This window comes from Malaclemys terrapin, chromosome 15 (genome assembly GCF_027887155.1).
Source record: "Malaclemys terrapin pileata isolate rMalTer1 chromosome 15, rMalTer1.hap1, whole genome shotgun sequence".
Lineage (NCBI taxonomy): Eukaryota > Metazoa > Chordata > Testudines > Emydidae > Malaclemys > Malaclemys terrapin.
The window spans coordinates 1,456,445-1,469,762 of NC_071519.1; the positions used below are offsets into that span (position 1 = coordinate 1,456,445).

General features: G+C 73.2%; 3 protein-coding genes across 5 annotated transcripts; 2 read left to right on the forward strand and 1 right to left on the reverse strand.

The window, feature by feature from the left end:
- Positions 1–608: 608 nt before the first annotated feature.
- GLTPD2 (glycolipid transfer protein domain containing 2) lies at positions 609–3,425 on the forward strand. 3 transcript variants are annotated; one of them, XM_054005808.1, is made up of 4 exons: positions 609–657; positions 1,493–1,587; positions 1,781–1,965; positions 2,798–3,424. In XM_054005808.1, the coding sequence occupies exons 2-4, from the start codon at positions 1,561–1,563 to the stop codon at positions 3,321–3,323; spliced, it is 738 nt and encodes a 245-aa protein (XP_053861783.1). In that variant the 5' UTR covers positions 609–657; positions 1,493–1,560; the 3' UTR covers positions 3,324–3,424. The 3 variants fall into 3 exon arrangements, with proteins under 3 accessions (XP_053861783.1, XP_053861781.1, XP_053861782.1); XM_054005806.1 differs by lacking the exon at positions 609–657 and adding an exon at positions 722–809 and having other exon boundaries at positions 2,798–3,425; XM_054005807.1 differs by lacking the exon at positions 609–657 and adding an exon at positions 722–809 and having other exon boundaries at positions 1,496–1,587.
- A 1,256-nt stretch (positions 3,426–4,681) lies between these two features.
- On the forward strand, positions 4,682–10,641 carry PSMB6 (proteasome 20S subunit beta 6). The gene is made up of 6 exons (XM_054005810.1): positions 4,682–4,856; positions 4,976–5,043; positions 8,360–8,491; positions 9,109–9,238; positions 10,181–10,325; positions 10,454–10,641. Exons 1-6 carry the CDS (start codon positions 4,764–4,766, stop codon positions 10,579–10,581), a joined length of 696 nt encoding a protein of 231 aa, XP_053861785.1. The 5' UTR covers positions 4,682–4,763; the 3' UTR covers positions 10,582–10,641.
- An 812-nt stretch (positions 10,642–11,453) lies between these two features.
- C15H17orf114 (chromosome 15 C17orf114 homolog) lies at positions 11,454–13,061 on the reverse strand. The gene is given in 4 exon segments (XM_054005814.1): positions 11,454–11,891; positions 11,893–11,932; positions 12,306–12,396; positions 12,775–13,061. Coding segments are annotated over 3 exon segments (228 nt in total). The 5' UTR covers positions 12,385–12,396; positions 12,775–13,061; the 3' UTR covers positions 11,454–11,782.
- Between the last annotated feature and the right edge of the window lie 257 nt (positions 13,062–13,318).

Genomic DNA, 13,318 nt, shown 5'->3' on the forward strand with positions numbered 1-13,318 from the left:
CTCTGTGCACTGGGGAACCTCACCCCCACACACTGCCCCCCTGCTGCCCCCCTGCTGCCCCACCGCCGCTGAGTCTGTGCAACCGGGGACTCCTGGGTTCTCTCCCCGGCTCTGGGAGGGGAGTGGGGGCTGGTGGTTAGAGCGGGGGGTGCTGGGAGCCAGGACTCCTGGGTTCTCTCCCGGCTCTGGGAGGGGAGTGGGGGCTGGTGGTTAGAGCAGGGGGGGCTGGGAGCCAGGACTCCTGGGTTCTCTCCCGGCTCTGGGAGGGGAGTGGAGGCTGATGGGTTAGAGAAGGGGGGGCTGGGAGCCAGGACTCCTGGGTTCTCTCCCCGGCTCTGGGAGGGGAGTGGGGGCTGGTGGGTTAGAGCAGGTGGGGCCTGGGAGCCCCCAAACTCCAGCCTTCTTCTGCCCTCAGGTTCCCCCCCATTCCACTCTGTGGGGCAAAGTCCCTTCCGCTGTTAATTTTTAACCTGACCATCTCCCTGCCCCCAATCTGACCTCCAGCCACCCTGAGTTTGAACCATGGGGTGGCGGGGGGGGGGCAGCTACCCGCCCCCAGCGCAGCTTCTGCCAGGGAACAGGACACGGGGCATTTCCCCTGGGGGGAGGAATGGGGGGGATGGGAGCCCCGCCCCAGATAACAGGCCCTTATCTGCGGTGAATGGCTGGGCCGGGCGGGGGCAGGGGTCAGGGCCGTGGGGCTGGGCCGGGCGCCGTGGGGCCGGGGTTTGCGGGGATGGGCCCTAAGCGTGTCCTGCTCCCCGTGGTGGCCTTCCTCGGCCTCCTCTTCCTCGCCGGCCTCCGGCTCCGTGAGTGACACCCCGCCGCGTCCCCCACCCCTTCCCCCCACCAGCCACCGGCCCTGCCAATGACCCCCCCGGCCGACACACACAGCCCCAGCCCCCCTCACATGCCCCATACACCCCCCTACCCCCTCCCTCACTCCCCTGACCTCTGGGCCCCATGGCACTCCCCACCACTTGCCTCCAGCTCCCTCACCCCCCGCAGCGACCCCCGCTTGGCACCCACGCCAGCCTCTAACTCTGGGAGTGAGCGGGACAGCCCCACAGACCTGCTCTCCCCCGCCACCCCCCCCCGGTCCCCCCAGCTCCCCCCGGTCCCCCCCCCCGCTGCATGCCGGGCTCTGTATGAATGCCTGGAGGGGCGGATTGTGTCGGTCCCTGGGGCAGGGGGGGCTTTGCTCCGGCCTGCGTGAGCTGTCGCATGTACTTAGCATGTTCTTAGCATGTCGCCTGCGTGTAGCCTGCCCCTGTGCCTAGACTACTGGCCGGACGCTTGTATGTTGTTAGCATGTGCAAAGCCGGAGGCCGGCAGGGACGCTGCAAGTAGCTCCCCGGGTACATCATGTGTGTCGTTAGCGTGTGCACACACACCCCTGTGCAAACCAGGGAGACCATTGGGAATGTGGGGGGGACTGTCTGCCTGTCCGCGTGTCTGAGCTCTGTCCTTCCCCCCCCCCGGCCTGGAACAGCAGAGCTGCAGCTCTCGGCCTGCGTTCGGGGCGGGCGGCCCTGTGCCTGGCTCGGGGGCAGAGAGGAGATGGCCCCCCGTGAACAGGACGGGAAGGTGAGAACCCCCCTTGTGCTCCCCCCCAAACCCTGCCCCAAATCTGGCCCCCCTCCCATCCCTAACTCCTGCCCCCAACCCCACCCCAAAACCTCCCCAGCCCTCCCTTCCACCTGTCCCACTTCCTGATCCTGACACCCCCCCCCCCCCCCGCCGCCCCACAGAGAACCTGTCTGCTGTATTCCCTCTGCAGCCGCCCCTTCTCGGCTCCCGCCTGCCCCTTCCCAGGCATGGGACCCTCCCTCCGCCCCGGGCTCCCCGCTGCCCAGGCCAAGGCTTCCAGATCGGCCGCCTCCTGGCGGCCTTCAGGGGCTGCGTGACACCGGAGGGCGAAATCCTGCTGCAACAGTATCTGGCCGGCTGGAAAGAACTAATCAAGTGAGTCCATCCCTGTGTAACTGGCCGCCCCGCCCCAGAGGTGGCTGCATCTCAGCGCCGGGCGAGGGGTCTCCATGTAACTGGCCGCCCCGCCCCAGAGGTGGCTGCATCTCAGCGCCAGGCGAGGGGTCTCCATGTAACCGGCCGCCCCGCTCCAGAGGTGGCCGCATCTCAGCGCCGGGCGAGGGGTCCCCGTGTAACTAGCCACCCCGCCCCAGAGGTGGCCGCATCTCAGCGCCGGGCGAGGTGTCCATGGATAACCGGCCGCCCCGTCCCAGAGGTGGGCGCATCTCAGGGCCGGGCGAGGTGTCCCTGGGGAACTGGCCATCCCGCCCCAGAGGTGGGCGCATCTCAGCGCCGGGCGAGGGGTCCCTGTGTAACCGGCCATCCCGCCCCAGAGGTGGCTGCGTCTCAGCACCGGGCGAGGGGTACCTGGGTAACCAGCCATCCCACCCCAGAGGTGGCTGCATCTCAGCGCCGGGCGAGGGGTCTCCATGTAACTGGCCGCCCCGCCCCAGAGGTGGCTGCATCTCAGCGCCAGGCGAGGGGTCTCCATGTAACCGGCCGCCCCGCTCCAGAGGTGGCCGCATCTCAGCGCCGGGCGAGGGGTCCCCGTGTAACTAGCCACCCCGCCCCAGAGGTGGCCGCATCTCAGCGCCGGGCGAGGTGTCCATGGATAACCGGCCGCCCCGTCCCAGAGGTGGGCGCATCTCAGGGCCGGGCAAGGTGTCCCTGGGTAACCGGCCGCCCCACCCCAGAGGTCACCACATCTCAGCGCCAGGCGAGGGCTCAGCTGTCCCCTCTCTCTCTCTCTCTCCCCGCCTCACCCCAGACTGATTGATGCTCTGGGGGCCGCGTTCGGGCTCCTGGCCCGGGAGACGCAGACAAAGATGGCGATCCTGGAGGGACACCGCTCGGGGCCGCACGCCCCTCACTACCACACCCTGCAGGCCATGGTGGCCTTTGAGCTGCGGCGCGGCCGGGTGGGGCTCCGGGTGCTGCCCCCGGACCAGCCCCCCTCGGGGAGCCGGACCCTGCTGCGCCTCCACCGGGCCCTCAAGTGGCTGGAACTGTTCCTGGGCAAGCTGGGCCGCAGTGGGGTAGAGGAAGACCCCTCCCAGCTGTGTGCCGAGGCCTACCAGGCGGCCCTGGCCCGGTACCATGGCTGGTGGGTGCGGCAGGCGGCCGAGCTGGCCTTCCTGGCCCTGCCCTCGCGCCGGGAGCTGTACGGGCTCGTCTGTGCCGAGGGGGAGAAGGAGGCCCGGGCCATGCTCCTGGACGCCGTCGGCACCATCGCCAGGGTGTATAACATCACCCAGCAGCTCTACGCCACCCACGGCCTCTTGGAGCTGCCCTGAGCGGCCGCCGGGGGGCGCCAAAGAGGACAAGTTGGGGGGCACCGGGTCTGCTCAGCCTTAGGGCGGGGACTGGCTGGCTCAGGGGGGCGGGGAATGGGGCAGGGGCCTGTCCCCTCTAGGGGGCGCCGGCTCCCACCCGGCCCCAGGGCGGGGACTGGCTGGCTCAGGGGGGCGGGGAATGGGGCAGGGGCCTGTCCCCTCTAGGGGGCGCCGGCTCCCACCTGGCCCCAGGGCGGGGATTGGCTGGCTCAGGGGCAGGGAATGGGGCAGGGGCCTGTCCCCTCTAGGGCAGGGCGTTGGGCGCGGTTGTGAACCAGCGGCCCCAGAAACAGGGGCCAAGTAAAGAGACGCCCCGAGCTTGATGTGGTCACCGGAGTCTTTTGTCGCGAGACGCGTTTCACCGCCCGGCTGAGCTGGTCTCTGGGCCTCCTTGGGGGGAGGATCCCGTAGGGGTTGCACACCCCCCGGTAATGTGGGACAACCCCCCAGGACCAGCGCCTGGCCCCTGCCGGGGGTGCATGGGGTGGGTCTCAGTGCAGCCGTGTGACCCCTGTGGGCAGCTCCCCTCCGGGCGCGGGGCGCAGCGTGGGCAGGGCAAGGGTGGGGCGGGCCGTGGGGCTGGGGGTGGGGGACACACATGGCGGGGGCGGGGCTGGGGGTGGGGCCATGGGATAGGGGTGGGGGGGACACAGGGCTGCGGGGGGGTCGGCCAGGGCTGGCTGGATGCTAGGGAGGTGGGTGGTGACATCACACATGATGTGATGATGTCACACCCAGCCCTGCTGACATCACAGCCCCAGGCAGTGACATCACGGCCACGCCAGGCACAGGGGGGGATGTCACCCTGCTCCCCGGTGACATCACAGTGATCTCTCATGCGAGGTGTGACGTCATCATGGCACGTGGAGAGCTGCTTGGTGACGTGGTGCTGACCAAGTGACGTCAGAGATTCCATCGATGACGCCAGATCCATTGGCGACGTTGGGCGGGGCTCGCACGGTGGCCACTCTGCCGTAAAGCGGACCCGGCGGGCGTCGCAAAAGGGGTATTCGACCCGCTGCCGCAAAGCAAGGGCAGAGCACGTCGCCATAGGGATGGCGGCCGCGCCGCCGTAAAGCGACATCGCCTTGTGTGTCGTAAAGCCACTGGTCGCTGTAGAGCGAAGGGCCGGGGGTCGAGAGGGCGAGCGCGGAATCCGCCACACCGCCGTAAAGCGCGACGCGGGTGGCTGCCGTAAAACGGCCAGCCGCGAGGGCTGAGCGTAGCCGTAAAGCGTCGCCGTCCCGTCCCGTCCCCCCCAGCGCGCGCACACAAAGTGCCTTCTCCCTCGCCGTCAAGCGAGGTCGGGGGCCCAACGGGGTGTCGCAAAAACGCCTCGCCATCCCCCCGCGCGCGCGGCGGTCGGCTTTTGCGACAGTGTCGCGCGGTGCTGGGGGACGGATGGCGACGGCGACGGCGCTGGCGGGGTCCGGGGTCCGGGTCGGGCCCGCGGGGGGGTCCCCGGACTGGGCGGGGCGGCCGCTGAGCACCGGGGTGAGCGGGGGGGGGGCCCGGGGGGGGATTCAGGGGGGGAGGGGCCCGGGGGGGCTCGGGGGACTCAGGCCCCCCCGCAGTGTCGGACTCACCCCCCCCTCCCTCCCCTCCCCCCCCAGACAACCATCATCGCGGTGGAGTTCGACGGGGGGGTCGTGATCGGCGCCGACTCGCGGACAACGACCGGGTGAGCGGGGGGGGCACAGGGGGCGGGGGGGTTGGGGGGAGCAGGGGGCGGGGGGGTTGGGGGAAGCGGGGGGCGGGGGTTGGGGGAAGCGGGGGGCGGGGGGGTTGGGGAGCGGGGGGCGGGGGGCGGGGGGGTTGGGGGGAGCAGGGGGCGGGGGTTGGGGAGTGGGCGGAGGGGTTGGGGGGAGCAGGGGGCGGGGGTTGGGGAGTGGGCGGGGGGGTTGGGGAGCGGGGGGTTGGGGGGAGCGGGGGGCGGGGGGGTTGGGGGGAGCGGGGGGTTGGGGGGAGCAGGGGGCGGGGGTTGGGGGGCGAGCAGGGGGCGGGGGGGTTGGGGAGCGGGGGGCGGGGGGGTTGGGGGGAGCAGGGGGCGGGGGTTGGGGAGTGGGCGGAGGGGTTGGGGGGAGCAGGGGGCGGGGGTTGGGGAGTGGGCGGGGGGGTTGGGGAGCGGGGGGCGGGGGGGTTGGGGGGAGCAGGGGGTTGGGGGGAGCAGGGGGCGGGGGTTGGGGGGCGAGCAGGGGGCGGGGGGGTTGGGGAGCGGGGGGCGGGGGGGTTGGGGGTAGCAGGGGGCGGGGGTTGGGGAGCGGGGGGGCGGGGGGGTTGGGGGGAGCAGGGGGTTGGGGAGCTGGGGGCGGGGGGGTTGGGGGGAGCAGGGGGCGGGGGTTGGGGGAAGCAGGGGGCGGGGGGGTTGGGGAGCGGGGGGTTGGGGGAAGCAGGGGGCGGGGGGGTTGGGGAGCGGGGGGTTGGGGGCAGCAGGGGGCGGGGGTTGGGGAGCGAGCAGGGGGCGGGGGGGTTGGGGGGTTGGGGGGGGCGGGGGTTGGGGAGCGGGGGGCGGGGGGGTTGGGGGAAGCAGGGGGCGGGGGGGTTGGGGGGAGCGGGGGGCGGGGGGGTTGGGGAGCGGGGGGTTGGGGGGAGCAGGGGGCGGGGGTTGGGGAGTGGGCGGGGGGTTGGGGGGAGCAGGGGGTTGGGGGGAGCAGGGGGCGGGGGTTGGGGGGCGAGCAGGGGGCGGGGGGGTTGGGGAGCGGGGGGTTGGGGGGAGCGGGGGTTGGGGAGCGGGGGGCGGGGGGGTTGGGGGGAGCAGGGGGCGGGGGTTGGGGGAAGCAGGGGGCGGGGGGGTTGGGGGGAGCAGGGGGCGGGGGGGTTGGGGAGCGGGGGGTTGGGGGGAGCAGGGGGCGGGGGGGTTGGGGAGTGGGCGGGGGGGTTGGGGAGCGGGGGGTTGGGGGGAGCGGGGGGCGGGGGGGTTGGGGGGAGCAGGGGGTTGGGGGGAGCAGGGGGCGGGGGTTGGGGGGCGAGCAGGGGGCGGGGGGGTTGGGGGGAGCGGGGGGCGGGGGTTGGGGAGCGGGGGGGTTGGGGGGAGCGGGGGGCGGGGGTTGGGGGAAGCAGGGGGCGGGGGGGTTGGGGAGCGGGGGATTGGGGGGAGCGGGGGGCGGGGGTTGGGGAGTGGGCGGGGGGGTTGGGGAGCGGGGGGTTGGGGGGAGCGGGGGGCGGGGGGGTTGGGGGGAGCGGGGGGTTGGGGGGAGCGGGGGGCGGGGGGGTTGGGGGGAGCAGGGGGTTGGGGGGAGCGGGGGGCGGGGGTTGGGGGGAGCGGGGGGCGGGGGTTGGGGAGCGGGGGGCGGGGGGTTGGGGGGAGCAGGGGGCGGGGGTTGGGGAGCGGGGGGCGGGGGGGTTGGGGGGAGCAGGGGGCGGGGGTTGGGGGAAGCAGGGGGCGGGGGGGTTGGGGGGAGCAGGGGGCGGGGGGGTTGGGGAGCGGGGGGTTGGGGGCGAGCAGGGGGCGGGGGGGTTGGGGAGCGGGGGGTTGGGGGCGAGCAGGGGCCGGGGGGGTTGGGGAGTGGGCGGGGGGCAGGGGTTGAGGAGGGGGCGGGGGGGTTGGGGGCGAGCAGGGGGCGGGGGGGTTGGGGAGAGCAGGGGTTTGGGGGGAGCAGGGGGCGGGGGTTGGGGAGTGGGCGGGGGGGTTGGGGGGAGCAGGGGGCGGGGGGTTGGGGGGAGCGGGGGGCGGGGGGGGTTGGGGGGAGCAGGGGGCGGGGGTTGGGGGAAGCAGGGGGCGGGGGGGTTGGGGAGCGGGGGGTTGGGGGCGAGCAGGGGGCGGGGGGGTTGGGGGGAGCAGGGGGTTGGGGGGAGCAGGGGGCGGGGGTTGGGGAGTGGGCGGGGGGGTTGGGGAGAGCAGGGGGCGGGGGTTAGGGGGAGCGGGGGGCGGGGGGGTTGGGGAGCGGGGGGTTGGGGGCGAGCAGGGGGCGGGGGGGTTGGGGAGCAGGGGGCGGGGGTTGGGGAGTGGGCGGGGGGGTTGGGGAGTGGGGGGTTGGGGGGAGCGGGGGGCGGGGGGGTTGGGGAGTGGGGGGTTGGGGGGAGCGGGGAGCGGGGGGTTGGGGGGAGCAGGGGGCGGGGGTTGGGGGAAGCAGGGGGCGGGGGGGTTGGGGAGCGGGGGGTTGGGGGCGAGCAGGGGGCGGGGGGGTTGGGGAGCGGGGGGTTGGGGGGAGCAGGGGGCGGGGGTTGGGGAGTGGGCGGGAGCAGGGGGCGGGGGTTGGGGAGTGGGCGGGGGGCAGGGGTTGAGGAGGGGGCGGGGGGGTTGGGGAGAGCAGGGGGTTGGGGGGAGCAGGGGGCGGGGGTTGGGGAGTGGGCGGGGGGCAGGGGTTGAGGAGGGGGCGGGGGGGTTGGGGGCGAGCAGGGGGCGGGGGTTGGGGAGTGGGCGGAGGGGTTGGGGGAAGCAGGGGGCGGGGGGGTTGGGGAGTGGGCGGGGGGGTTGGGGAGCGGGGGGTTGGGGGCGAGCAGGGGGCGGGGGTTGGGGAGTGGGCGGAGGGGTTGGGGGCGAGCAGGGGGCGGGGGTTGGGGGTAGCAGGGGGCGGGGGTTGGGGAGTGGGCAGGGGGGTTGGGGGGAGCAGGGGGCGGGGGTTGGGGAGTGGGCGGAGGGGTTGGGGGGAGCAGGGGGCGGGGGTTGGGGAGTGGGCGGGGGGGTTGTGTGCCAGGGGGCGGGCCAGGGGGTTGGGGTGAGCTGGCAGGGTTTGGGGGCACATGCTGGTCCCTGTGGGCCCCCCCGTGGATGGATCAGTCTCATGCCCGGACTAGCCCCCGGCGGTCACAAGGGGACTCGGTGGGGGGGAATGTGCATGTGCCGCTGTGTTATTGTAGGGTCTCCCGGGCGCCCCGGGTTGTTATTGTAGGGCCAGCAGGTGAGGGGCGGGCGATCTCCCATCCGCGGCTGTATCTCCCTGTCTGGAGGGTAGGGGGCTGTGTTATGGTAGGGTCTCTGGGGGGGCTGTGTCTGGGTAGGGGCTTCGGGGGCGGGGCTCAGGGGGAAGCTGATGGTCCGCCTCCGCCCCCCGCAGCTCCTACGTGGCTAATCGAGTGACGGACAAACTGACGCCCATCCACGAGCGCATCTTCTGCTGCCGCTCCGGCTCCGCCGCCGACACCCAGGCCATCGCCGACGCCGTGGCCTATCAGCTGGGCTTCCACAGGTACCGCCCCCTGGGCCACTAGCCCCGCCCCCTGGGGGACCCGTTTCCCGCCCCTAAGGCCCATCACCGACGCCGTGGCCTATCAGCTGGGCTTCCACAGGTACCGCCCCCTGGGCCACTAGCCCCGCCCCCTGGGCCCTAGCCCCGCCCCTAAGGCCCATCACCGATGCCATGGCCTATCAGCTGGGCTTCCACAGGTACCGCCCCCTGGGCCACTAGCCCCGCCCCCTGGGGGACCCGTTCCCCGCCCCTAAGGCCCATCACCGACGCCGTGGCCTATCAGCTGGGCTTCCACAGGTACCGCCCCCTGGGCCACTAGCCCCGCCCCCTGGGCCCTAGCCCCGCCCCTAAGGCCCATCACCGATGCCATGGCCTATCAGCTGGGCTTCCACAGGTACCGCCCCCTGGGCCGCCAGACCCGTTCCCCCCTCCCCAGGCCCATCGCCAACACCGCGGCCTATCAGCTGGGCTTCAACAGGAACCGGCCCCGCCCCCCTGGTTTCCTGGGTCCATTCCCCACCCCCTGCCCCATTCTCTGCCCCCCTGAGCCAGCCAGCCCCTGCCCTGGGGCCGGGTGGGGGCGGGACGGCCCCTGACCCCGCTTCCCTGCCCCACAGCATGGAGCTGGATGGGCCGCCCCTGGTGCACACGGCCGCCAGCCTCTTCAAGGAGATGTGTTACCGCTACCGCGAGGACCTCATGGCCGGCATCATCGTCGCCGGCTGGGACAGGCGCAAGGGGGGGCAGGTGAGCGGGGTACTGGGGCAAAGTCACTGGGGGCGCTGCGGAGCCAGGGCTGGCCCCGGTGCCCCATAGTGCTTCCCTTCCACATCCTTCAATCTCTGCCCCCATAGCTTGACCCTGAGACGTGGGGTCTTTCAGTCCCTGTCCCTGTCCAGCGTCTGACACAGTCACCCCGTCCCAGAGGTGGCTGCATCTCAGCGCTGGGCGAGGGGTCCCTGGGTAACCGGCCGCCCCGCCCCAGAGGTGGCTGCGTCTCAGCGCCGGGCGAGGGGTCCCCGTGTAACTGGCCGTCCCGCCCCAGAGGTGGGCACGTCTCATGGCCGGGCGAAGGGTCCCCGTGTAACCAGCCGCCCCGCCCCAGAGGTGGCTGCGTCTCAGCGCCGGGCGAGGGGTCCCCGTGTAACCGGCCGTCCCGCCCCAGAGGTGGGCACGTCTCATGGCCGGGCGAAGGGTCCCCGTGTAACCAGCCGCCCCGCCCCAGAGGTTGGCGCATCTCAGCGCCGGGCGAGGGGTCCCTGGGTAACCGGCCGCCCCGCCCCAGAGGTGGCTGCGTCTCAGCGCCGGGCGAGGGGTCCCTGGGTAACCGGCCGCCCCGCCCCAGAGGTGGCTGCGTCTCAGCGCCGGGCGAGGGGTCCCTGGGGAACCGGCCACCCCGCCCCAGAGGTGGGCGCGTCTCAGCGCCGGGCGAGGGGTTCCCGTGTAACCGGCCGCCCCGCCCCAGAGGTGGCTGCGTCTCAGCGCCGGGCGAGGGATCCCTGGGGAACCGGCCGCCCCGCCCCAGAGGTGGCTGCGTCTCAGCGCCGGGCGAGGGGTCCCTGGGGAACCGGCCACCCCGCCCCAGAGGTGGGCGCGTCTTCGGGCGAGGGGTCCCCGCGTAACCGGCCGCCCTGCCCCAGAAGTGGGCGCGTCTCAGGGCCGGCCGTGCTCTCTGGCTCTCTGCCCCAGGTGTTCTCGGTGCCCATGGGCGGGATGATGGTTCGCCAGCCCTTCTCGGTGGGCGGCTCGGGCAGCTCCTACATCTACGGCTTCGTCGACGCCTCCTACAAGCCGGGCATGGGCCAGGAGGAGTGTCTGAGCTTCACGGCCAACGGTAACGTCCTGTCCCCCGGCTCCTCCCGCCCCCCGGCGCTGCTGGGTGGCCTCCCCGGTGGAGGGATGGGACCCAGGAGTCCGGGCTGCGCCCCTCCCCCCTGACAACGCTCTCCTCTCCCCTTGCAGCGCTGGCGCTGGCCATGGAGCGGGACGGCTCCAGCGGCGGGGTGATCCGGCTGGCCGCTATCACGGAGCAGGGCGTGGAGCGCCAGGTCGTCCTGGGCAACCAGCTGCCGCGGTTCTCCTCCGCCTGAGGGGGCCCCCACCCCGACATCCCCCCGCGCCACAGACGGATTAAACTATCAGAACCCACACCCGGCCTCTGTCATTTCAGCAGGACTCCTGGGTTCTCTCCCCAGCGCTGGGAGGGGAGTGGGGGCTGGTGGGTTAGAGCAGGGTGGCCGGGAGCCAGGACTCCTGGGTTCTCTCCCCGGCTCTGGGAGGGGAGTGGGGGCTGGTGGGTTAGAGCAGGGGGGCTGGAAGCCAGGACTCCTGGGTTCTCTTCCCGGCTCTGGGAGGGGAGTGGGGGCTGGTGGGTTAGAGCAGGGGGGCTGGGAGCCAGGACTCCTGGGTTCTCACCCCGGCTCTGGGAGGGGAGTGGGGGCTGGGGGATCGGAGCGGGCTGGGGATTGGGAGCCAGGACTCCTGGGTTCTCTCCCCGGCTCTGGGAGGGCGGAGGGCTGGGAGCCAGGACTCCTGGGTTCCTCTGGGGCAGGCCATTCCCTGTAACTGTGGGGCAGGGCTACAGGCTGGGGGGCCGAGGGGGAGGGGGGACTGGGGCTGCCCTGCTGGTTCCCCTGCAGCACTGGGCTGAGCAAACAGGGGCTGGGCTGGGTGGGGGGGGGGGGTTGGACCCGCCCAGGCCCTGCTGGGTGTAACGCAGGGAGCTGCTGCTGGTGCTGGCGTCACCCTTATCGCCTCTGGCTCTGTGTGCGGGCTGGGCCGGGTGCCAGGACGGGGGCTGTTCCCAGGGGACCTGTATCCTTCCCCCCCCCCCCCCCCCTCAGACACCAAACCCTACTGAGTTCTCAACCCTCCTTTATGGAAATGCTGCAATCCCCCCACACACACTCGCAACACCCCTGGCAGGAGCCACCCCACAACCCCCCCCCCAGAGTCCACCCCCATAGCGCCCCCAGGCGAGTGTTCTCAGTGGGGGGGAGGAATCCTACGCGCCAACTTGGGTGGGGTCCAGGCCGGCTGGTGCTGGGGGTCCCAGCCCCCCGTCAGCTAGTGGAGTCGATGCCGTGGGAAGCTGGCAGGCGCCGTGGGGCGGCCCCCCGTCAGCCAGTGGGGGCAAGGCCGTGAGGGGCGGGCGGGCGCTGTGGGGCGGCCCCCCCTCAGCCGGTGGAGTCGATGGCCGTGGGAAGCTGGCAGGCGCTGTGGGGCGGCCCCCCCTCAGCCGGTGGGAGCAAGGCCGTGAGGGACGGGCGGGCGCCGTGGGGCGGCCCCCCGTCAGCCGGTGGAGTCGATGGCCGTGGTGGTGGAGTCCAGCTGGTGGCGGAAGGAGACTCGTGCCTTCCCGCTGAAGAAGGCCCCGTCCGGCTCGCTGCTGGTGGAGGGCGTGGGGAACCGGGGGCCCCTCCATGGGGTGGGCGCGGGCAGCTGGGGGGCAGAGAAGGGGGGAGTGTGAGCTGAGAACAGGAGGGCTCAGGGAATGGGGCCCGAATGGGAAAGATGGTGCAGGGGTGGGGGATCAGGCAAGATGGCGGGGCTCTGGGGAGGGGAATGAGGAGAGCATGTGGGGGCAGGGCAGATCTGTTGGGGACACCCATGGAAAGGAAGGGGGGTGGATCTGGGGGGTTGCAGGGGTGGACAGGGAAGAGGAGATGGGGGGCAGAGTAGATTTTTGGGGGTGCCCATTGCAGGGGTATGGGGGGTGGATCTGGGGGGTAGGAGGGATGTAGGTGGGGACAGTGAGGGGAACGGGGGCAGGGAGGAGGAGGTGGGGGTAGGAGGGATCTGGGGGTGCTCTCACCTGGGGGGCTGGAGCCCCCTTTCCTGCGGCGTTTCCTGCGCCCGGCCCAGGAGAAGCACCGCAGAAACCTTGCCCCCATCCTGCCGGGGGCCTGTGGGGCAGAGCAGGGGATCAGGCAGGGCCCTGAGGGGGGGCCTGGGGTCTCCGCCCCCATGTCAGTGGGGTGGGAGCTGACACCCTCTCCCTGGCCGCATGGCCCCATAACAGCCAGGCTGGGAGACCAGAGCGTCCCCTAGTCAGTGGGGCACAGACCCACTGCACCCCCCAGACCTCCCCCCCAGCACCAGGATCCCCTGTTTTCCCCCCTCCTGAGATCTTTGCCCAGAGCCGCCCCCCCACTGCACCCCTCTTCCCTGAGGTTCCCCTACAACCTGTGCTGGATCCACCCCCCTGTGCCCCCCAAACCTCCCTGTCCTCCCCTCCCCTCCCCCAACGACCTGGGCATCCCCCCTGCTCTGGGACCCCTTACCTGGAGGTCTTGGGATGGGAGGGTCCCCTCTGGCCCCCCCTGCTCTCGGGTATGGGGCTGCCCCAGCGCGAGGTGTCCTGCAGCCCGGCTCCCCCCCTCACTGCAGCTGGCTCTGGGGCATGTCGGCCGGGCACGGACTGGGACTGGCTGGGACCCGCCCCCCCTGGTTGGCAAATACCGCCCTGCCCCCCCACCAGGGGCCAACCCGGGCGGGATGGGTGGGAGTGAGGGGCACCGGCAGGGCTTGGCTAGTGGGGGGTTGCGGGTCGGGAGTGAGGGGCACCGGCAGAGCTGGGGGGGGCAGGGCCGGGCTGGCAGGGGCTGCGGGTCGGGAGTGAGGGGCACCGGCAGAGCTGGGGGGGGCAGGGCCGGGCTGGCAGGGGCTGCGGGTCGGGAGTGAGGGGCACCGGCAGAGTGGGGGTTTTGTGGGTCGGGAGTGAGGGGCACCGGCAGCTGCCGGGATCTGGCCCCACGGGCCCCACAACTGGGGCTGGGCCGTGGGGTGCCCAGAGCAGCGCAGGAGGGTTTGTTATTGTAGGGTCTC

What these genes read in the sequence shown, in the direction of transcription:
- GLTPD2 (XM_054005806.1), top strand. Translation starts at nt 737, where the DNA reads ATGGGCCCTAAGCGTGTCCTGCTCCCCGTGGTGGCCTTCCTCGGCCTC. An exon ending in CCCGTGAACAGGACGGGAAG is followed by an intron (nt 1,588 to 1,780) that starts GTGAGAACCCCC and finishes TTCCCTCTGCAG; the next exon opens with CCGCCCCTTCTCGGCTCCCG. An exon ending in GGCTGGAAAGAACTAATCAA is followed by an intron (nt 1,966 to 2,797) that starts GTGAGTCCATCC and finishes GCCTCACCCCAG; the next exon opens with ACTGATTGATGCTCTGGGGG.
- PSMB6 (XM_054005810.1), top strand. Translation starts at nt 4,764, where the DNA reads ATGGCGACGGCGACGGCGCTGGCGGGGTCCGGGGTCCGGGTCGGGCCC. An exon ending in GGCGGCCGCTGAGCACCGGG is followed by an intron (nt 4,857 to 4,975) that starts GTGAGCGGGGGG and finishes CTCCCCCCCCAG; the next exon opens with ACAACCATCATCGCGGTGGA. An exon ending in TATCAGCTGGGCTTCCACAG is followed by an intron (nt 8,492 to 9,108) that starts GTACCGCCCCCT and finishes CCTGCCCCACAG; the next exon opens with CATGGAGCTGGATGGGCCGC.